The 24,823-nt window shown below is 39.5% G+C and overlaps 1 protein-coding gene across 1 annotated transcript in view; it reads left to right on the forward strand.

The window, feature by feature from the left end:
* Positions 1–24,823, forward strand: part of USP6NL (USP6 N-terminal like) — a 144,655-nt gene that overhangs the window by 71,960 nt on the left and 47,872 nt on the right. Inside the window, 3 exon segments of the mRNA XM_032623105.1 lie at positions 10,571–10,638; positions 13,285–13,367; positions 21,786–21,825. Of these exon segments, the coding sequence (XP_032478996.1) occupies positions 10,571–10,638; positions 13,285–13,367; positions 21,786–21,825 (191 nt within the window).

Here is a 24,823-nt window from a genome sequence, read left to right on the forward strand (position 1 = left end):
AGCTGGAGCTTCCAGTAAAGGAAGTGAGACAGTGATGGTCTGTGAGTAGGTTGGGGAGCTGGAAAAAGAGGAAGTGTGAGGTTGGAACACAGACGTAACAAACAAATCTCTGGTTTCTTTCACCTTCCAGTAGCCACATAGTACATACATACACTTATTGATGCATGTATTCATTCATTCCTTAATGGATATGAAGGTCTTGCAAATAATCAGAAGTGCTCATCAGAAATAGATTGTGACTTCTCATGTCTGAGTCCTAATAATATTTCAAATGCTACCTTGAAATAGACTTAAAAAAAAAACAGAATAAAATGTATAAGAAAGGTAAGAATCTTTAGCAGAAGCATATATTTTCTTTTTTCTTTTGCAGTAAAGCTATATCTGGAAAATAGCTTATAAATCTAATTTTTAAAATAAGTTGATATATTGTGTTTACCTGGTTGAATAATTCACATTAGTAACTAATTTTGAGTAATTTTTCAAAAGAAATACTTAGTGAGCAACTACTGTGTGCCGGGCACTGTGATGGATATGAGAGATACCAAGATGAATGAGATACTGTCTTTTGTTTGTGGAGATTACAGTTTAATAGAAGTGACATGGAAGTAAGTATATTCAGTAAATTGTTGTGGGTAACAGATGGTAAATACAGTAGATCTAAAGGCCAGTTCTACCAGTAACCAATTCTACCTTTATGGCAATGGGCATTGGTAAGGTGGATCCTCTAGTAGGTCTGTAGTCATGATTAAATTTTAGGGAAAAAAATTATCCTGTTATAATGAGTCCTTGTCAGTAATTGTAGGACTTTAAATTTATTTTGTTTCTCATCTTTCTAGAATTCAGGAAGCAAGTAATAGAAGCCTTCCCTGGAATTGTTGTTAAAATTATGATTTAAAATATTTTATTAGTTTTAGAAATATTAAATATCTACCTGATGCTGGGTGCTCCATGTTTAAAATATTGGAGATGTGTCCTATTCTTACAGGTCTTAAAATATATATGCCTACAAACAAAACAACGTACAGACAACCTACCAATTATAAAATGTTAATCTTTTTATTTGTAGAAGCAAGAGAAGGGCCTAGAGAATTGAGAGGACTCTATGAAAGGGAGGTGGCGATGGCAGTTGGGAAACTGTTGGAAGAGAACTCATTTGAGCAGTAGATGACAAACGTGCTAACACGAGGACTTTGCTTTATCTCTCGTCAACCCCATCACTCTCCTTGCATGAAAGTTGGGCTTCTATATAAGAATTTGTTTGAAGAAATGTGTTCTGCAAACTGAATGAAAAATTTACAAATGAAAACATGATATAATAGAAAATGCTGATATCATGCTACTAGTGAGATAATAGAAATATTTTGAATGGAAAGGTACAAATCATATTTACACTGACAGTTAAAAGCTAAAATTGAAGAGCACTTAGGCTTATTGTTTGAACACTTTTGTTGTATCAGACAGTGCTTATTACCAGAGGAGTATGAAGATGTATGTGGAAGCTTGTGTGGCTCTTTCGAAGTGGAAAGTGGGGCATTTCTGAGGACTTTTGGGTTTATGGCATTGGTTCTTTCCTGTATTTAACTTTCAGCCTTTGGCTGTCCCTTCCTTGATCATGATTAGTTACACTATTTTTATAATCGCAGCTGTGATCAGAATCTTGTTGTTATGTTGTTTCCAAGTTAACATGGAAAGAGGGGAGGAAGCCAAATGATTTTTCTGAGATTACTACTCTAGTGGGGGAAGGAAGAAGGAGAGAAATGGGTTTTTGAGGTTGTACATTTTTGATACGACACTTGTTTAAGGTGGAGTTAACTGAGCTGTGAGAGGTGGAGGTGGGACTGTGCTGGAGGGCGCAGGAGCATGGATTAGGGTAAAAGGGACCGGAGATTTGGGATCAGTGCTCACAGGACCACCAGGTGGAGCTTTTGGCTAAGGATGTGAAGCTCTCCCGGGATGCTACCCAGTAATAAACTTTGTTGCGGGGAGAGTAGGTATACGTCACTTTTAAGTGTCCGTATTGAATTTTATCTCTCACAGAATAACTAGTTAAAATAAGTGGTATTTCAGGTTCTCTTGTGACTGGTGTGCCTTCCTTTATTTTGTTTTTAGTTGTGTTTTGATGTTGATCTGTTTAACTCGGCTCATTTCTCCTCTGAGCATTCCCTTCAGCCTTGGATCTAGAGCATGGCAAAATAAATGCTGACGTTTTTAGCAATGGTGCCTTTTAAGATTTTATCATTAGAAGAATCTTTATAATTGGTGTATCTTAGTCCATAGTATTCTACGAAAGCGATCACAAATAACTGAAACATTGTTTAGGCACCATCGTTACTTAGGGCCTCTTGGTTGAAAGCTGAGATGGAATTAAAGAACTCAGATTATAGACATGGGTAATTCACTCAGATCATTTCAGGAGAAAGAAGGCATTTGCTTTGTGTACATGCATTGAGCAGGAGAGGAGAGCCAGCAACTGCAGCAGCAGCTCAGAGGCGGGCTAGACTCTCTTTTTTTTTTTTTAGGCTAAAAGGTCTCTCTGATGGTGACTCTGCTTTGCTCTGCGTATTGGGTACCGTTTTCCTCTCTGAAGCATCTTTTTCTCAGCTTACTGGTAGTTTCTGCTTCCTCTTTTTTTTCCGCTTGCCTTTGGTTACAGTAACCTGTTAAGCTCTTTACCTCATAATGTTTCACCTTTAACTCTCATTACAAATTGACTCTCTAGTTTATCCTAGTTCGAATTCCTAAGAGAGGACTAGTTGAATAAATTATGTTCGTGCATTGGGAAATTTTACAGCCGTAAAAAAGGTTGAGGTAGATCCACTGATATATTGGACCCAGCCTGAACTATGCGTCTGGTGACATCACACTGGTACCTTGGTAAGTGGCTGCCACAGTAGGAATATTCGCAGCATAGAAATTGGCAGGTGCCACAAACCAGGGCTCACAGCCTAAACTTCTTCCCTGCAGGAACTGGTTGCTAAGCCTTTATTGGTGTTGATATGCATAAGCTCGAAGATGTACTGTTAAGCAAAAAAGAGTAAGATCTAGAATTATTTATAGAATGGTTCTAGTTTTTAAATAGAAAAGGGACATTTAAATATATGTGTATGTGCATACATACATGCAGATTCTTGTATAGTGTGGAGAATAGTTTTGGGAGATAACGGTGGCTGCTTCTAGGAAGGGGGGACTTAGGTTTGGAGTGGGGTGTGTGGAAGTGTGCAGATCAGAGTTCAATTTTAGGCGCTTTGTATATAGTTGATTATGAACATTAAAAGCCAATAAAATCCTTATATAATCACAGTGTCAGTAGTCAATATAATTTACTTCAATCTCAAACATTATGATGAAGTATGTAGGAAGGAAATATAATCCTAATGTTGAAAGTGTCAAGGTCAGATGAATTCACTTTTCCCACATGTATCAAATTCATAGCCATGCCCCTTAGTACATTGCTTCATATTTGACCATGACTTTTATCACTCTCTGCTTTGTTTGTTCTGAATTTTCTAATAGTCTTCTTATCCTCTTTTTGGTGTCTTTCATATGTAAGCTTTCACTGTATCGCTAATAATATCTGTGATCTACATGTTGCCTAGAATCCACTGTCTTCTTGAAGACACCTTGTATTCCCTATTCTAATGCAGGGTGGTCACTCTCTAGGCAACTACACAGATAGCTTCCTGAGATTGCATGGATCCTGTGTCTACCCCTTTTTTTGATTCTGTTAAAAATTATTCTGACACTTATTAAAACAGTAAAGAAATCCCTATAAATAAGAGATTTATAGTCAGTCAGTCAAGCGAGGGCCTTGGTGGATAGAAAATTACTCAGAGGAGACTTCAAGGATGGAATTCTTGCTAAACCAACTTAACAGGATTTTTGGTAGAGGCAGGCCAGTGTTACCAGATATCAAGGGTGGGGGATGAGGAATCTGACCAGATATCAAGAGCAAAGAGATGTCAAGGGTTGGGGGACTCTCACTGAACTGACTTAGCAGGATTTTTGCTACAGCTGGGCTAGGCAGGCTAAAACAGGACTCAAGGCCTAGTAAAGAAGATGGTTAAAAGTTTGGACAAGGAGAGAGTCTTTGTCAAAGAAACATTGTTTAGGCAGTAAACTCTGAATCATTGTATTAGTTTCCTCTTGCTGCTGTAACGAACTATGACAGACTTGGTGGCTTAAAACAACAAGATTGATTCTCTTACTGTGCTGGAGGCCAGAAGTCTGAAATCAGTTCCACTGGGCTGAAGTCAGCAGTGCTGATTCCTTTTGGAGCCACTAGGGGAGAATGGGCATCCTTGCCTTTCTGAGCTTCTGGAGGCCACCTCCTTTCCTTGGCTCATGGCCCCTTCTTTCCTCACATCACTCCAGCCTCTTGCCTTCATCCTCACACCTACTTCCTCCTCTGACCTTCTTGGCTGCCTTTCATAAGATTCCTGTGATTGCGTTGTGCCCACCTTCACGATCCAGGGTCACCTTCCCACCTCAAGATCCTTACTTAATTACATCCGCAAATTCCTTTTGCCATATTAGGTACATCCACAAGTTCCAGAGATTAGGATGTGGACATATTTTGGGGAGTCATTCTTCAGCTCACCCCACCTTGTAATATCTGTAAACGTTTTTACTTTTTCCTCATACCGAATCAGTTGTTTAGCTTGGTATAGAATTCCAAGCTCATGATCATTTTTTTTTTTTCTCAGAACTTTGAAAATAAGTGCTTCATTACCTTCTAGTTGATAAGAAATTTGATGCCAGTCTGATTCTTATTCCTTGTTTATGATTTGAACTTTTTCCCTCTCTCTAAGCTTCTGACATCTTTAACTGTATTGAATGTTACACCTGGCTTAAGCTGAGTGTAAACGTAATTCACTAGTGTCCAGTTAAGTGTAATTAATGTTCATAATCATGCCTCTAAGGTGGCTGTCACTTTTGCAAAGTACTTTCCATATTGTAGGTCCCAACCCTTTAAAAAAAAAAAACAAAACAGTGAAGGGAAGAAGGAAAGAATAAATAGGACATTTCACAGTGCCACCCTGCAAGTAAGCTATGCGTTTTGTTTCATGAAACATTTATTTCACTTGTATATGTGTGGTGTGTTAAATATTTCCAAAACCCTCCAGAATTTAGTATGCATTTGCTTAGTGTCTGAAACAGGGGCTGAAGCTTTCACATTAAAAAGTATCATTAAAATTAAGTTATAAAATGTACTCGAGAAGAGTATTCCTACTTAGCTTTAGTTTAATGTTTTAAATACAACTTTTCTTTATTGCTCCAAGACAAGTTTTATTAAAAGTAATAAGAATGTGGCTAATTTTGAAGTGCAAGATTAAGGCATATTCAAAGCCCCTGTTTGTTACTAGATGGAATGCTGGGTGTAGGCTGGTGTGGTTCATACTTGGGATCTAGCCTGAAAGGCATGTTTTTACCCTCAACAAACATCATCTTTGTTTGAATATCTGTAGTGCGTGTAACCACAGCAAGGTCTTTTTTTCCCCCTTAGAATATATCTCAGACCTTTTCTTTCTTGTGCCTGTTTCACAAATAGTTTAAAGTAGAGCTGCCTTCCGCTTTTCTGTTTCAGTTTGTTGCAGAATGTGTGAGGGACCACCTAACACTCTTGGTGTGCTTGCAAACTATAAAGCAGTAATGGAATCTTGGAAGAGATAAGTTTACTCTATGAGGACTGAAGCTGTTGTTAATTCCCAAAGCCAGACTGGTTATCTAACAAAGGGTAAAGTACTTTTTAAATTGAAATATATATTTATTTACATTCATCTGTTAAAATGTATACTAGGAAAAATGGTCTGTCAATTTTGTTTCATTGAATTTAAAATTTAGTAACTTTGAATGAATTGTTCATTACAATTTGGGGCTAACTTAGTGATACTAAGTTACAATCCAGGTGGATGCTTGATTCTTTAAAGTTTTTATGTTTAAATGGAATTAGAGGTCTTCTTAAAATGCTCTAGTTGTCGTTTTCTTCCGTTCGTTTGTGCCCAGAGATGTTTTCTGTATACTTGAGTATTTAATCCAAATGCCTTTCTATCCTTATTGCTTAAAATGTGCCTCTTGTACTTTGAAACATTGTTACATTAGATGTAAAGTCAGTTAAGATAATTTGATTTAATTTGGCTTGAATACTGTGATATTTGAATACTGTGTTTGATAATGACAAGTGCCCAGGAACACAGCCTGGAAGTCAGTGCACACTTGCATAGACACAGACAGCTGCCGATACCTTCTGTGGTCAGTGTTTATAGGGCAAACTCTTTGTTCTGCAGTGGAATTTCTAAATAAGCAATCAGAACAAAACCAAAGGGAGTATTCTACTATAATTCTTAATAAACTTCTCAACTGTAGATCAGACAGTATGAAATATAATTTAACTATAGTGAATTCTGCATAAGGACACTACTTCTTACTGGAAAGATGCTTGCTTCACAATGCAGATTATTAAATAATGTCTCTAAACTTGGTGTTGGGAAAGATTGGCATTTCTATTTAGTCTCTTCAAAGAAGCAGGTTTGGCTATATTTTATAAAATTAGTTTGACTTTAACTCTGTTCTCTTTTACATTCATTAACATTACAAAATTTTCTCCGCATCAGGAAATACAAGGATAAGAACTTTCTAAAGGAATTTAAAGATTAGTACTGACTTGATTTGGAGTCAACTATTCTAATCATGTTAATCATTTTATTCCCATAAAATTAGGTACAGTTTCATCCAATTCCAGTACAACCCGTATTACTTGGCTAGGTCTCCTTTCTGGAAATCTCTAGATTGGAGACGACCCATGTAAAGCGTTGTAGCTTACAGTTTGCCACAATGATGTTTTCTTGGGATACTTTGCATCTTCACTTCCGAACTCTATACTTTTTCCAGTTCTTGCCTTTACACTTTTAAACTTCTCATTGTTAAGTTGGAAATATAGTTGAGACTCCTAGGACTAGTAGCAGGAATAAAGGACTAGTATAAAATACTTCAAAGAAAGCACTCATTTATTGGATTTGGCCTAATCACCATAGAAATTCATGCTTAGCTGTTCTGGTAATGGAATAGAATTTACTAAGGAGCCAAGTTTCCTAGTTTGAGTTTAATTTCTGTTAATTTGCTTTCCCTACCCTTTTGTAGAAGTGTAATGTGTTAAAGCTGGGTAACAGGAGAGGGAAAAAGGAATTGATGAAGGTTCGTACGTCTAAAATAGGATAATAAATATGTGTATAATTGAGTTGAGTATCCCAGACTTCTGATTGTATAAGTTAACTGTGAAAATCTGAACAACTAACCTGTATTTTTGTTATTTTATTGAACCATTTGTTATTTATTCACATTTCCCTCAAAGGATAGTATATTGACACTTCGTAGTCTGAGAAAAGCAGTGGCATAAACATTTTTTTCCCAAATGAGCTTTAAGAAATTCACAAATTCCATTCTGCTATTTTTACTATTATAAACAACCTTGTGCTTGTTTGATTATCTCATTATCATAAATTCCTAGAGGTGGAATTATTGGGTAAAGGAGATACCTGTTTTTAAGATTTTTAAAAACTTTTATTTTTTTCTTTACTTTAGAAAACTTTTCTTGTCTTTTGTCCTTAATACTATTTAACATATGGACAGCACTTTGCTATTATGTGGGTATTTATTGGACTATAGTCTCTTCCTATTAAGGTTTTTTTCTTTTTCATATTTATTTATTTATTTGGTTGTGCCGGGTCTTAAGTTGCGGCAGGCAGGCTCCTTAGTTGCAGCTCGTGGGCTCTTTAGTCGCAGCTCGCTGGCTCCTTAGTTGCGGCAGGCAGCCTCCTTAGTTGTGGCGTGCAAACTCCTAGTTGCAGCATGCATGTGGGATCTAGTTCCCTGACCAGAGATTGAACCTGGGCCCCCTACATTGGGAGTGCAGAGACTTAACCACTGTGCCAACCAGGGAAGGCCCTGTTTTTAAGATTTTTGATACATATTATCAAGTTGCTTTCCAGAAAGATTTTATACATTTGTAAGTCTACCCACAGCATAAGTAATGGCAGATTTCCCCACACTATATCAAGATTGAGTAATATCAATGCATTTCTTGGTCAGTGTGAGATAGGTGCAAAGTGGTATTTTATTTATTTATTTATTTTTATTTTTAGCTGTGTTGGGTCTTCGTCGCTGCGTGCGGGCTTTTTCTAGTTGCGGCGAGGGGGCTACTCTTCGTTGTGGTGGCTACTCTTGTTGTGGAGCACGGGCTTTAGGTGCACGGGCTTTAGGTACACGGGGTTTATTAGTTGTGGCACACGGGCTCAGTAGTTGTGGTGCATGGGCTTAGTTGCTCCACAGCATGTGGGATCTTCCTGGACCAGGGATCAAACCCATGTCCCCTGCACTGGCAGGTGGATTCTTAACCACTGTGCCACCAGGGAAGTCCCTTTATTTTATTTTATTTTATTTATTTTTTACATCTTTATTGGAGTATAATTGCTTTACAATGTTCTGTTAGTTTCTGCTGTATAACAAAGTGAATCAGCTATATGCATACATATATCCCCATATCCCCTCCCTCTTGCGTCTCCCTCCCACCCTCCCTATCCCACCTGTCTAGGTGATCACAGAGCACCTAGCTGATCTCCCTGTGCTATGCAGCTGCTTCCCACTAGCTATCTGTTTTACATTTGGTAGTGTATCTATGTCCATGCCACTCTCTCACTTCGTCCCAGCTTACCCTTCCTCCTCCCCATGTCCTCAAGTCCATTCTCTACGTCTGCGTCTTTATTCCTGTCCTGCCTCTAGGTTCATGAGAAACTTTTTTTTTTTTAGATTCCATAGTTAGCGTATGGTATTTGTTTTTCTCTTTCTGACTTACTTCACTCTGTATGACAGACTCTAGGTCCATCTCCCTCCAAAGTGGTATTTTAAAATTTGTATTTCCTTAGTTTCTGATGACTTGAGTTTTTTTCCCCCATGTCTTGGCTTTTAAAATTAGCTTTTATTTTTATCAGAGCTGTACTTGGTGTAAAGATTCAGCAGCCTGTAAAACTTATTTTGAAAAATAAGCTGACTTCCACACCCCTCCCTCCAGGCTGCCCACCCCAAAGAAGTAATCACTCTCCACTCCCAGCTGGTTCATTATCCGTTTACTTGCAAAGCGCTAGATACCATGCCTATATTGCCGCTTCCTGTTCTGCAGATTTAGTCATTATCTCATGGTTTCCTGCTTTGGAGGGTGAGGATTTGGTTTTCTTCCCTGCACTCACTCAACCTCTTACATACACACACGCATCCCTTCAACTCTCGGGACTTGACTTCTTTAATCAACTCCCTGTTTTTAACCCCACCGTCACCTCTTCTCTGGAACCTCCATTTGCTGGGCCACTGAGGGCAAGGATTTAAAGAATCCCTATATTGTCGTTTTAGTGGGGTTTTAGGAGGAATGGATATAAAAGTGTGTGTTCCATCTGCCATCTTTAACTGGACATCCTTTTTCGTGTCTTTAGTGATCTTTTTAATAAAGTAGTGGTTAAAATTATGGACTGTGGAGTCAATACTGTCTGGATTTGAATCTATCTTTGCTGTTTACTAGCTTTGTGACCTTAGACAAGTTGGTTAAAATCTCTAAACCTCATTTTTTTTCCATCTGTGTAATAGAATTAATACAGTGAAGTGCCGTTGTGAGAATTAAGTGTGATAAGGCATGTAAAGTGCTTTCCCGCAGTATCGGATGCTGGCAGTATCTTATTATCTGCCGGGCACTCTGTGCGGAACACAGAGTTGTCACTGCTGTTGTTACTCCTGTGAATTTCTTGCATATGACCTTTGCCCAGTTTCCACTGGAATGCTTGTCTTTCTTTTTGACCAGAGGTGCCTTTTATACAGTCTGTCATTGATCTTTTATTTTTATTTATGGTAGTTGGGGTGTGTAATCATATCCACACTATTTCATGTTTTGACCTTTACTTGTTACCAGACTTAATGATTTTGAAAGATAACCTGGTGGTAATAAGAAAGAAAACTTTATTTGTGGTTGTATTGTGGTAAAAAACTGGAGATTATAATAGTAGTTGGGGCAGTTGATAAGGGAGACCTGAGAGGCTAAATGAAGAAATGATTGTATTCATCACGTCAGAGGAATATTTTTTTTAACTCCTGAAGTCTATCTTGCACTGATTTATTTTGCGAGCAAATTACCTAAAATTTTAAAAGCCTTCTTGAATGCCCTTCTCATCATCTACCCAAGTGGATTTCATCTGAAAACTTAGAGCTGTCAGTTCCAGTTTCTACTTTAATATTTATTTCTATGAAACTAGATCCAAAATTAACTCTTGAGGGATAAGATTTACCATATCCCCTAAGTTAATGCTGTGTTAACCAATTTGCTTTCTTTGAGTATGGTATTGTAATATTGAAATGGTAGATGCGTTGATATTTCAAAGTTATAATTACAGATACCTTATTCGATTTTGCTGGTTTGTCATTTTAGGCAGCATTGACTTACTGTTTTATTTTCATTTGTTTTATCTTAGTTTTATAATTAATTAACTTTATAAATCTTTAAATAACAGTTCATTGAAATTTGATCTCTCCACAGATTCAAACCAGGATGTAGCAATCAAACTTGCCCAGGAGCGAGCTGAAATAGTTGCTAAATATGACAGAGTAAGTATTCATATTTACTCTTTGAGTAATTTTTATTTACAGAAGTATAAACAGAAATGGAGTTCCTTTTTGGAGAGCTTAAATTACAGCAGCAGTTTGTTTACTTCCCGTGACTGTTGAAGTCATCTTATTTCTCTAACTTCATCTCCGTATTTTTTCTTCCTCCTTCCCTGTGCTTTAGCCACTCTGGTCACTTGTTATTCTTCCAACACTTCTTCCAGGCTTGCTCCTGCCTCAGGGCCTTTGCACTGGCTATTTCTTCTTCCTGGAACACTTGTATCCTGGATACCTTCATGCCCTATTGCCTCCTCTTTTTCTTTGCCCAGATGCTACCTCTTAGTGAAATCTTCTCTGACCACACTGTTTAAAAAATACACCCCTCCACCCCCTGGCTCTCTCTATCCCCTTTCTCTTCTTTACTTTTCACCATAGCATTTAAAGTATCAGCATACTTTATATTATACTTTGTTGTCTGCTCTCCCTCCTAGAATGTAAACTCTCCGAGGGTAAGAATTTCTTTTGTTTGATTTGCTCTTGTATCCTAAATACCTACAATAGTTCTGGCTCATACTAGGTATTCAATAAATATTTTAATATAGTAGTATATGGAATTGGATACCCATTTTATTTATAATGGATACGTGATGTTAAAAATTGAACATGGATCTGAAAATATGAATTTATACATGATGTATAATCTCCATTAGCATTTTATCCTTAAGTTAATTATGGAATCTCTTTTTTTTTTTTTTTTTTTTTTTGCGGTATGCGGGCCTCTCACTGTTGTGGCCTCTCCCGTTGCGGAGCACAGGCTCTGGACGTGCAGACTCAGTGGCCATGGCTCACGGGCCCAGCCGCTCCGTGGCATGTGGGATCTTCCCGGACCAGGGCACGAACCCGTGTCCCCTGCATCGGCAGGCAGACTCTCAACCACTGTGCCACCAGGGAAGCCCTGGAATCTCATTTTTGATGCCCTAGAAAATCACAGTTGTTGACGATTTACATATATCCTTATTATTACCTTAGCTCTTGAGATCTACAATGAGTTGTAGCCATGATTTATAAATGTCATGTTTTATATTTATATCACTTGGATGTAATTTCGTATCTGTTATTTTTGATTACTTATGAGAATAACAGGAACATGAAATTATAGAAGGCCATCTGGACTGTGCCCTGCTTCCAGGGAGGCATACAGGCAGAGCTCATCTGAACAATCATGTTCCCAGAGTTTCTTTTTAAGTTGGTTGTTTGGAACATCAGACACCGTTTCCCATTATTATGATTAGGTTTTAACGAAGTCCGTGAAAAACCCAATTAATTTATTTAACTGCTTAACTAATTTAAAACCAACAGAACCATCGTTTGTTCATGCTCACATGCATTTTTTTTTTTCATGCCGTTAACACTTAGTGACCAGGCCAAGTCTCATGCTAGGCCTTGGGGTTTCACTGTACAAACGTGAGTTACAAGGGGTCCCTGCCTGCAAGATGCTCACGGCCTACTCAGAAAACACATGAACAGGCAGTTACCAAACATCCACGAGACAGTCGGGTACTAAGTGTGAAACGTGAGGGATTAGTGTCGACTCTTGCCCTGGGGCTCCTGCTCTAATCAGTGCTGCTTCGCAGCTCAGGAGGGGAGTGTGACGGGCAGTGGGCTGAGGATGGAGCTCTGGGCACACGGACACTTGGTGGGGGCAGCCCATGAGGAAGCTGTCACAGAAGAGTAGGGGAGGGACAGGAGAACCAAGAGACGATGGTGTCATGAGGCTGGGCAGCACTGACAAGCACAGTGGAAAAGTCCACTCGGTGAGGAAACCAGAGTAGTGTCCACGGGATCTGACGGTGGGAGGCCGGTTTTGACCTTGGCAAGGATAGTATCAGGGCCAGTAGAGCTGGGAGTGAAGAGGAAGAGAGGCAAAGTAGGTAGCCCACTCTTCTGAGAAGTTAGGATGAAAAAGCAAGACATACTTTCTTCTAAGATGTTTTCACTCTAAAACCTTCAAGTTTGGCTATTCATTCTTTTTTTAAAAAATAAATTTATTTATTTATTTTTGGCTACGTTGGGGCTTCATTGCTGCGTGCGGGCTTTCTCTAGTTGCGGCGAGCGGGGGCTACTCTTCGTTGCGGTGCGTGGGCTTCTCATTGTGGTGGCTTTTCTTGCTGTGGAGCACGGGCTCTAGGAGAGTGGGCTTAAGTAGTAGTGGCATGCGGGCTTAGCAGTTGTGTCTCGCGGGCTCTAGAGCACAGGCTCAGTAGTTGTGGCGCATGCAGCATGTGGGATCTTCCCGGACCAGGGCCCGAACCCATGTCTCCTGCATTGGCAGGCGGATTCTTAACCACGGCACCACCAGGGAAGCCCTGACGGTTCATTCTTGAGTGGCTTCTTGTCCTCCGTTGCTCCCTCTTTCCCAGTCTGTTTCTCACAGGAACCCAGCTCTGATCACGGCTTAATGTCTTCCAAAGTTTGTATCAAAGAAATAGTGATTATTGCCCAAAATTTTTTTTAAGTTAATTAGGGTCGATAATACCTCAGTTCCAGCTCTTATTTTTAGCAAAAAATAAGTCTTATTTTTTGTTCTTTTTAAGAAATTATTCAGTTTTATATATTCCTAATAACACCCTTCTTTGTCCCCTATTATAGGGACGAGAAGGTGCAGAGATTGAACCTTGGGAAGATGCTGATTACCTTGTTTACAAAGTCACGGATAGATTTGGCTTCTTACAGTAAGTTGCATAGTTTGAAAGCTAACTTTTAAAATTATGTTTCTGTGGTCTCCTATTTCGTTGATTTTCTTTATTTTTAATAGCATTGCTCTGAATAAGATTCCAGGATTGATCCTGCAACATACTTTTTTTATTAAATTCCTGGCATTTTTAACCTCTGTGATTGAAATTGAACTATAGTTAAAAATACAGTCTTTAATATTCATTGTGTTTTAGGAAGAACATTAAGTGCAGTGAATGAGTTATATTAATAATTTAGCAGAATTAAGTGGAAATCAATAACAACTTGTATTTCAAAAATAATGATAAAACATTTTATTTTATATAAATGCATTTTAAAAATAATTAGCAGTTAGAACTTTAGTATCGTGCAGCCTGAAAATGAGCAATGAAAAGAAATGCCACTGATCTTCCTTATGGTGGGAAATGTATTTGTGTTATTGCTTCTGAAAATTAATTCCATTTTTCCTGAGTATGTTACGTAAGGAGTCGAGAGAGGCCTAGAGCACTATAAAGTAAAGTAGTTAAAGTGGTTTTGACTCTTAAAAACATCCTGAAATGATGTGAATTTGCCTGTTTGGTTCTGGCTTTGTTTAGTAAGATTCCCATGGGCTGGAGACTTTTCTGCATCTTCGTAGTTTGTATGGTTCCATACAATTTAGTGATTAACCTACTACTTATTCACATTTATCCTTTCCCAATCTCATTTATTATAAAGAGGAAGAAGCCAGGGATTTTTATTTTATGATACATGATTAAATTTTGAAGGAGGAATACAATTTCTTAGGGAGTTCATAGCAGTAACTTTATAGTACTCAGACCTTCTTTTTCCTTTCTGTTCAGTTTTCTTGCATTTAGAAAGTATTTTGTTGTATCTTGTTTTTCTCAGGGTCACGCAAGTGAACAGAAACAGTTCTGAGAGTTAGAATGTATGCTCTTCTTCTGGCTTTGCTGGTTTCAGTTAACTATTTCACGCCTTATCTGTGAAACAGAAATCATTAATTGCTCTACATACTTAGGGGTACTTGAAGCTTTGAAGAAATAAAATGATAGAATATACTACATACAGGTCTAGACAAACGTAAGGTGTCATTATGCTACCTAATGATATCAGCATATCCGAAATGTTCTCCTGCCTAGTTCTAATTAGAGGACTTTGAATTTCAGCAGACCAACAGAGCAGTGTGTAACTGTGATGAAAATACTGTCCCTAAGGGAAATCCCCACTTTGGCTTTTTTTTTTTTTTTTTTTTAAGTAAATCAAACTTGGCCACAAATGTGACAGGAAATGATTTTACATTTGTGTGGGTTAATGTGCAGATCTGAGGTATGTGAATGCTGTTTGGAAGGACACTTTGAGCATTTAGCACTGTCAAGATCAGTGGGTCCCAAAATCTCCTGCACATTAGAATTAGTTGGAAAATGTTTGTTTGTTTGTTTAAATAGATAGCTGGGTTGTATCCCAGATTCTGATTCAGAAGGTAGGATACAACTCAGCTGATTTTGACCTCCCCAAGTGTTTGTGATGGGCGTGAACCACTACAAAGGATGTTATCATAAAATGGTCTAATATAGGACAAAATATGTATGAAAAATCCGTGCATTCCGGAAGGGTCTAGGAATTAGCTAAATTCTCTTTTCTCATTGCTTGAAACAACTAGCTTCTGGCCCAAGAGCCTAGCCTGTGTCTACAATCTAAAAATCACACTCAGTTACTCCATGTGTCTTTTTACCTCTGTGCTGAGGTCCATTTGGCTCTGGTGGGAAAAAAAGCCAGTCAGTGATTTACCTTAATAATATTAGCTAATATTTATTGAGCGCTTACTGTGTGCCAGGCACTGTTCTAAGCTCTTAACATGGATTATTCCTCTCAAAACTTCTTTGGGATAGGTACTCTTTTTGTCTTTTTTTAGATGAAACTGAAGCACAAAGAGATCAAGCAACTTGCCCAGGTTGCGCTCGCAGTAAGATTGGGGAACTGACCGTGGCAGCCTCAGGGCAGAGCCTGAGTTCTGACCTTCTGCATTCTATTGCCTCTGTGGTTTTAATAAGAGAAACATCGAAGATGCCTAGAAAGAAAATTAAAGGGGGAAAGAAGAGTGCCTAAGGAGAGGGATCTGTTTGAAATGATCCCACTGGTGAGCTCACCGTCTTTGAAAACGAAGCCCAACCAGTCCTCCTACTGCCCCCCTCAATTTTGTATTAACTCCATGGTGCAATCCTAAAGCAGGCAGCACGAACAAAAGTAATGAGGCATAGAAATGGGCTTTAGTGTGGCGTTAGGCTTTACCGAATTTCACCAAACGCATTGATTTTTGTTACAGTGCTTCATTCCAGGGAGACACTTTCTTCCAAGGTTGCTGCTGGGTGTTTTTGCGCTATTGAATAAAGTCACCTGGCCTAGGCATTTAGACGTCGCTCCCTGTCTAAATGCACCTTGATCAAGAGCGTTTCTTTCTGCTGTCTTAGTTCTTTGTAATTTCTGATTGGTTCTGTGATAAACATGCGTTTTAAGTGTCAAGGTCAATAAAATGGTACAAAGTAACTTTGCAGCCTTCTCTGAAGGCTGCTGACTTCATATCTAATTGCAGTTTTTGTAACTTAAATTACTTGTTATGATATGTGGAGAAGGATGACAGTAATTAACAAATACAGTATAGGACTAACTTGGTTTTATAATAGATTTCACAATAAATATAAAAACTGTTGCCAAACCAGCCTGGCGTGATGCTGGAACAGGGTCGTCTTTGTTTAGTACGCAGAAATGGGGAGCTGTCCCTAGCTGCATGCCTGTGATGGACTTGTATCTGGAGAATGGAGAAATCGAGCTTATTTAAGAACTTAGAGAACTTTCAGTATTTGAACTTTCAACACTTTTTTCAAAAATAGTCACTGTCAGTCTGCTCGACAAAGAATGCTTGGTATTTGGATAATCATAGATAATGCTTTTAGGCCACAAGTTATTAATAGAAGAATTAGAAGGAAATTGTTTCAAAAACAAAGATAAAATTAATACCAAGCTTCAGATTTTCAACTACTTATCACAATGTGTACATTTATAAAATTTAGCACATTGTCTGTAGTTTAATGTGACTATATAAATATTTGTAAGCCAGAATAATGGTGTTTTTGTTTTTAAAGAATATCTGTTTTAATGACGAGGCCTTGAGAACTCTTTCTACCCATCCAATAATTTTGACTAGAGTAAATCTAAACTTAGGCAAAATCTGCTACAAAATCAGAAATAAAATTTAGTCAGTATATTGAATAACTGATTTTCACAAGTTAACTTTTATGTTTCCAAATGAAAGTTTATCTCATAGTTACAGAAATACTCCATTTGAGCTATTGAGAAATTACAAGCACATACACTCTAATTAATAATTCTTTTAAGCTTAATAGCAGATAAAAGAAAATAGATCCAGGTAAGGTCCCTGTGTTTCCAGTGATGACTATGTTGTTGTTTTTACTTCGTGTATTTCTACGAGGTGTAGCTTCTTGCTATCAGCTTGGTGTTTTCTTTAAGCAGTCTCTAGGTGCCTCTTTCCATTAGACGATAAACCTTCGTTTTCTAAAGCAGGGGTAGGAAAACATTTTCTGTAAAGAGGCAGATACTAAATACTTTTTGGCTTTGTGGACCATATGGTTTTTCTTACAGCTATTCAACTCTACCATGGTAGCCTGAAAACAACCATAGACAATATATAAATGAGCATGGTGGTGTTCCAGAAAAACTTCATTTACAGAAACAGGCCGATGGCCAGATTTCATTCAGGGGCTGTAGTTTGCTGATCTAAAGGAACACTGCAGTCACCCAGATTTTGGTCTTCCCTTTCTTCTACTTGGAGGATATTTAGGTGTCACGGTAAGAATGCGTACATGAATGCAGGCATGCATTCATCCTTCCCTCCATACATTCATTCAGCAACATTAGTACTCTCCTGCAGCATGCCAGCCATGGTGCCTGAGGCTGCCACAGTGTTTTACGTGTGTATGTATACATTGTGTATAGCTCTTGATAAGGCACGTTCCCTGTTTTCTCTTTGGAAGGCTGTGAAAGAGTGTATGCCAACACAGAGACTAGAAGAGGAAAAGTTCTTTGGAGATCAGTGTTGAGCACATAGCAGATTTTGTATGAAAGATTTTAGAAATGGAGCAATAATGCAAGAAAATTCATGAATGGATCACATTCTATCTATGAGGTCTTAAGACTTTATAAAATTCAACATCCATTCAGGATAAAAACTCATAACAAAATGAGTATGGAGTGAATGTACCTCAACATAATACAGGCTACATGACAAGCTTGCAGCTAACATCATATTCAATGATGAAAAACTGAAAGCTTTTCCTCTAAGATGAGGAACAAGACAAGGGTCCCCACTCTCACCACTTTTATTGAACATAATATTGCAAGTCCTGGCCAGAGCAATTAGGCAAGAAAAAGAAATAAAACACATCTAAATTGGAAGGAAAGAAGTAAAACCAGCTCCATTTGCAGATGATATGTCTGTCTATATAGTCTCTGAAGACTCCACTAAATGTTGGAACTAATAAACAGATGCAGTAAAGTTGTAGGATATACAATCGGCATACAAAAACCAGTTGTATGTCTATACCCTGGTAACAAACTATCAGAAAGAAATTAAGAAAAGTCTCATTTACAGTTGTATCCAAAAGAGTAAAATACCTAGGAATCTCAAGTTAACCAAGGAGATGAAAGACCTGTACACTGAAAACTGTAAGACATTGATGAAATATAAGTAGACACAAATAAATGAAAGGATATTCCATGCTCATGGATTGGAAGAATTAATATTGTTAAAATGGCCATACTGCCCAAAGCAATCTACAGATTTAATTCAGTTTTCATCAAAATTCCAGTGGCATGTTTCCCAGAAATAGAACAGTCAATTATAAAATTTGTGTGGAACCACAGAAGCCCCAGAATAGCCACAGCAATCTGGAGAAAGAAGAACAAAGCTGGAGACATCATGCTTCCTGATTTCAAACTCTATTACAAGTTACAGTAATCAAAACAGTATGGTACTGACATGAAAACAGACACGTAGATCTGTTAGAGTCCATGCATATGTGGTCAGTTAATTTATAACAAAGGAACCAAGAATATACAAAGGGGAAAGGACAGTCTCTTCAGTAAATGGTGTTGGGAAGACTGGACAGCTACATGCAAAAGAATGAAATTGGACCACTATGTTATACAATACCCAAAAATCAACTCAAAATGGATTAAAGACTTGAACATAAGACCTGAAACCATGAAACTCCTAGAGGAAAAAGTAGGTGGTAACCTCCTTGTCATTGGTCTTGGTGATGATTTTTTGGATTTGACACCAAAAGCAAAGCCAACAAAAGTAAAAACAAACACAAACAAACAACAAGTGGGACTACATCAAGCTAAAAAGTTTCTGCATAGCAAAGGAAACCATGAAGAAAATGAAAAGGCAGCCTACTGAATGGGAGAAAAGATTTGCAAATCATATATCTGATAAGGCAGGGGTCCCCAGCCCCCAGTCTGTGGACCGGTACCAGTCTGTGGCCTGTTAGTAACTGGGCCACACAGCAGGAGGTGAGTGGCAGGCGAGTGAGCAAAGCTTCATCTGCTGCTCCCCGTCGCTCGCATTACCACCTGAACCAATCCCCCCACCACCGTCCGTGAAAAATTGTCTTTGACGAAACCAGTACCTGGTGCCAAAAAGGTTGGGGACCACTGTGATAAGGGATTAATATCCAAAATATACAAAGAACTTATACAACTCTAGCCAAACAAACCCTCCAAACAATCCAATAAAAAAATGGGCAGAGGATCTGAATAGGTATTTTTCTAAAGAAGATGGCCAACAGGTACATGAAAATGTGTTCAACATCACTAATCATCAGGCAAATGCAAATCAAAAGCACAGTGAGATATCACCTTGTTCCCGTTAGAATGAATATCCTGAAAAAGACAAGAAATAACACGTTTTGCAAGGATGTGGAGAAAAGGGGACCCTTGTACACTGTTGGTGGGAGCATAAATTGGTATAGCCACTATGGAAAATAGTATGGAGGTTCCTCAAAAAATCAAAAATAGAGCTACTGTCTGATCTAGCAGTTTCACTTGTGGGTATGTATCTGAAGGAAATGAAAGCACTAACTCAAAAAGGTATCTGTACCCACCATGTTCATCGCAGCATTATTCTCAATAGCGAAGACATGAAACAGCCTGAGCATCCATCAGCGGATGAACGGATATGTGGTGAATATATTCAGGGGAATATTATTCAGCCATACAAAAGAAGGAAATGCTGCCATCAGTAACAACATGGGTGGACCTTAAAGGCATTATACTAAGTGAAATAAGTCAGGGAAAGACAGATGCTGTGTGATGTCACTTATGTGTGAAATGTAAAAAAAGGAAAACCCAAGCTCATACGTACAGAGAACACACTGGTGGTCGCCAGAGGCGGGGGTAGGACCTGCCTGGCGCAGACCATGTAGCCTGAGCAGATGATTCGCACCATTCCACAGACGTGTGCAGAACTTGGTTCTGATTCAGTGTTGAGAACAGGCACAGTTAGGTCTGTTAGTCTTGTTTAGTGAATAGGAGGACACTGAAGAGCTTGTCCTCTGGTGGCAGCCAGAGTTGGCACTTCATTTGCAGTTCGGAATGTTCAGTGTTCAGTGTTAGGTCAGGATCTGCTCAAATCAGCTGCACAGAAGGTTGTTCTTGCCCAGGGCAGCCCAGCCCACTCACCCCAGAAATGCCATTGTTGGTGCACACAGAGGTTGCCAGATGTTCTTATTCTTTCAAAATGTCCTTGCTGACCTCATCACCTAGCAAGTACATTCCAGTAGTGTTGACAGGCCTTCTTCTGCCAGTAAATGAAGAATGGATGGGTGCCGTTCATGCATCACTGGTAATTCATGCATTACTAGTAATCAGGATTACAAATCAGCAGGGAAAGTTAGACTAGGAGCCTAACAAAAGCTATTAAAAAAAAAAAAGGTGAATAGGCACTTCAAAAAAAAAAACTTATATTTAATCCTTAGATATTCTTTTTCTTGAGAATTGGTTTCTTAGCCTGTTTTTCATATACTCTTGCACAATCTGAAGATGGATACTTATCTAAGTTTGAGCCCACTGGGTTAGATAGTGCTGTACATCTCTGTATTAGGATAAGTGATGGTGTCTGAGTGAAAATGTTAGTTTTCTTATCTGTGACATGAGGGGGTTGGACTATCTCTCTGAGATCTCTTTTGGCTCTTACACCTTTTGGTCAGTTTCATTGCTGTAGCTTCACGCTTCACCTAAGGACTCTCCAGAGCAGCAAAAGAGTGCTTTTGAAAACGTTGGACTCTTGAATACTAACATATTGTACTCTTAAAAGTGTTATTATCTGGTGTCAATAGAAACTAAGGGAAGAATATGGATAGTTCTTGTCAAAACATCAGTACTACTGATAGAGCAACTCAGAGTACATAGCACTGTTTACAGATAGTACATGGTTTTCATATTACTGACAATTAATTCAAGAGTCTCAGAATGTTTTATATTGCAGGTGGTATCACAAAATTACTGTATCAGAGAAATTGATTTGATCTTTTATTATATTTACACTTTTAAAAATTATTCCCATTGAAGTTTTGACAAATGAAGCTTTCCTTATTTACAGAATAAAAATTGAAGTTTTCTTTTTAATTCATAAATCCATGGGAGGCAGTTTTATTTCCTTATACTAATTTTTTTGAACAATCATTTGTTACAGGCTGTAGTTGAAGACAGAAAGTGGAGGTGATGGTCTAGGGTAGAGGTTGGCAAACTATGGCCTATCGGCCAAATCCAGCTCACCACCTATTTTTGTAAACGTTTCATGGGAACAAAACCACACTCTATTTACATGCTGTCAGTATCTGCTTTCACAGTACGACATCAAAGTTGAGTATTATGAAAAACACTGTGGGACCCACAAAGCCTAAAATATTTACAATTCAATATTTACCTTTGCAGGAAAAGGTTGTTGACTCCTGGACTAGAGCAGTGTTGTCCAGTAGAACTTTGTGCAGTGTGCAGGTGTTCTCACTGTATCTGCACTGTTCAGTATGGTAGCTGAACCACGGCTAATGAGGCTCATAACTGAAATTTTAATTTTATTTCATTTTAATTTACATTTAAAATTAAACAGCCACCTGTGACAGGAGAGGACTGGATTGGACAGAGTGTGTCTAGAGATTTGAAGACAGGGGACGTGGTTACAGAATAGCTCAGTTTTATGTTAAATTCGGTGGAATGGAAGCTTACGTAGCTCTTGAGATGATAAATACATGGTTGTACATCATGTTTACCTACAGGTTTATAATTTTTTAAAAGTTTGCTCTGGTTTCAGCTATTTCACATCCACTGTTTTTCCTCTGCAGCGAAGAGGAGCTCCCATATCATAATGCAGCTATGGAACGGGTAAGTCCAGCTCTGCGTTTGTTTACAGTTACCGGGGGATTACATTCATCAGAGGAATAAAACCTGCCACCTTTGTGATTGTGAGTGCCGTGTTATATGTCAGTGCTGTAGTCATCGTTAGAATTTGACCCTCATGTTTCTTACTGTAAGAAAGTAATTAAATTAATGGTGAAATAATTTTAGATTTTATGGAACTTCTGATAGGTACTTGGAAAAAAGGAGAGGTAGGCGTTAGCAGAGAGTGCATTGTGCACGGGTAGTTCTCCATCGAGGATGCCTCAGGACTCGGGCCTGGTGAGAGCACAGAGCTTGGGAGCAGTGAGAGCCTGGGCCCCTAAGGTGTACAAGTTTCACGGGTGCCTCTAAAGCCGTGGTCCAGACCAGCAGCTCTTTGGAACATAACTGTGCCGTGAGCTTTTAATCACATTTTCCACAGACAACAACAAAAAGAGTTTGCTGTAGTCAGATAAGTACATGTGCATTTTAAAGACTTAGAAGTCTTACGTATAGTAAACTCATCAGTTTTTTTGTAACTCAGTGGTTCCCCTTTCTTCTTTGCACTTGGCTGGGGAGCTGACTCCATAGCTGGGTGTGCATGAGAACCAGCGACTGAATGTTTAAGGTTGCTCAGAGCCTCCCTCCCCCTCTCCATTGTTTTATGTACCTAAAAATGAATTGTAGAATTTATGATTTGAGAGGGAGGCTATTGATCGGGGGGATTATTCTCAGTTTGTTTATGTTTGATGGGGGAAGGAGGCTGGGTTTCAGACAATGGAGGTAAAATTGGAATTGGAATTTGAAAAATATTTTATAAAATCTTTCTAAAATAAAAAATTTCCTGAAAATTAGAACTGTAGCATAACTCTGGATAAAAAGTGCCATTTTACATATACCGTGTAGAGAGCCCTATAGGTACTTCCTGCGGTTAAATTCTCTTGTGACTGCCTGATTCTGTGTCATAACCTTGATGTTTGGGCAAAGAAATTTCTTTCTCTTAATAAAGCTCTATTACTGCTTAGCAACTATATATCAAGCACGGGTCTAGAATCGAGGCCATAGCCTGGAACATCAGGATCAAATACGGCATAGTTTCTGCTCTGAGAGGCTGGCTGTTCATCCAGTGACTAGAGGCAGGTCAGGTGAGACAGTAGTGGGAAATGATAGTGGCTTTCAGGGGCATGGTGTGTGCAGCGTGCCCTGGCAGTGGTGCTGGTGGAGAAGGCGGGCCCCTGCAGCCCAGGGATGCAGGAGAAGGAAGTGACGGCGCTTTCTACCAGTTCTGCCCCTGGTGAACTTCTACCAGACCACTTGGAAGTGGTCACACAGGGATTTGCTTGTGTCCACGTTCTGGCCATTCTCTCTCTGTTAGTGCCCTAACTTGGATAATCCGTGGACCCTCTGGATCCCACAACTGTTATGTCTTCATTCCCTCTCTTCCCAGCTCAGCTCTGCCACAGGCTGGGACCGCCCCCTCCCCTCTCCTGCGCACTTCTCCTGGACTGAACTTTGTGCCTCTGCAGCACCTGCACCTGAGCGGCTCAGTGCAACTGGGAAAAGACTCCCAACAGGGATGACTGGTTTTACTTTACATCCATGATCACAAAGCTCAGCTGGATGTTTATGCTGCCTGGACATCATACCGCTTCCTCCTAGTGAATTTCTGCTCCCATTTTAACTAGTGCAGCTTCCTATTCCCTCTCAAACCTCCAGTACCTCTTTCTCTGGCCTTGCCCAGCCGATGTGCTTGCTTCGTGTTTCTTATTTCTTATCTCTGCACTGTCACACCACGTAGTCAGTTCCCAGTGACCCACCCGCGCGTGTGATTGGTTGCTTAGCCTCACTCTCACACGTTCCCACTTCTTGGCCTTCAGATCCCCCTACTCTCCACATATTCTTCTTTCCTCACTGGCTGCTCTTTCTCCATTTCCTCCACTTGTTCCTTCTCGTCTCATGACTTTATCCTGAGCCCATGGCTCAGGCCTGGAACTTCTCTTTCCTGTCTGGATCTCCTCCTCGGTCATCTCATCTAGTCTCTTGGCTTTAAACGCCAGCCCCCAGACTGTGTGTGCATTTCAGTGTCCAGACTTAGTGTCTGGCTTACTCCATACACTCAGATGTCTTAAAAACGTCCAAACTGGGGTTTCTGTTATTCTCTTCAAATCCATCTGTGAACAAGTTTCCCATCTCAACCAGTGGGAGCGCCACCCTTCCAGGTTTCAGTCTAAAAACTTCTGAGTTGTGTTTGACCATCCCCACACCTCATGTGTCAGCTCGGCCTTCTGCTGCCTGGTCTGCTGGAACCTCTCTTCTGGGGCTTCCAATTCCTTTCTTCTGCTAGTGTCCGCTGTCTGTTCACCACAAGAGCCGGAATGATCCTGTTAAAATAAGAGAGAGCGTGTCACTCTTGATGGAAACATCCTGCCTGCTCTCCAGCTTATCCACAGTAAAAGGGAAGGTCCTTAGAATGATCTCAGAACCCCGTGTGACTGGTTTCCGTGAGTCTCTCCTCTCCTGCTCCCATCTCTTGCTCACCCACCGGCCTCCTCAGTGTTCCCTGACCAGCCCGCCATGTTCCCTCTTTCAGGCTTTTGCCTGGCTGCCTCCTCTCCTGGGGAGCCCCTCCTCCTACCCCCAAGAGCTACAGGGCGCGGTCCCTCATCTCCTCCAGGTATTTACTGTATGACGCCACCTTCGGAATAAGACCCTCCCTGGCATCTCAGATCTTACGTTGGGAACTCCCTCCCCGCTGCATGTCAACTATCCCCCTCCGTCCTTTGTTTCTCTCTTTAGTACTCACACTGTTTCACTTACTCAGTATTTTACTTATATCTTTATTTTGTCTGTTTCCTCACTAGGATGTAATCTCTAGGAGGGGGGGGGTTTCATCTGCTTTGTTTACTGTTGTATCCCCAGAACCTAGAGCAGGGCACATAGTACGTGCTTAATAAATGGTGGCTGAGTGAACGACCAGGTGAACATAAAGACTGTGTTATGTCAT

Source organism: Phocoena sinus, chromosome 2 (genome assembly GCF_008692025.1).
Source record: "Phocoena sinus isolate mPhoSin1 chromosome 2, mPhoSin1.pri, whole genome shotgun sequence".
In the NCBI taxonomy this organism is placed as follows: domain Eukaryota; kingdom Metazoa; phylum Chordata; class Mammalia; order Artiodactyla; family Phocoenidae; genus Phocoena; species Phocoena sinus.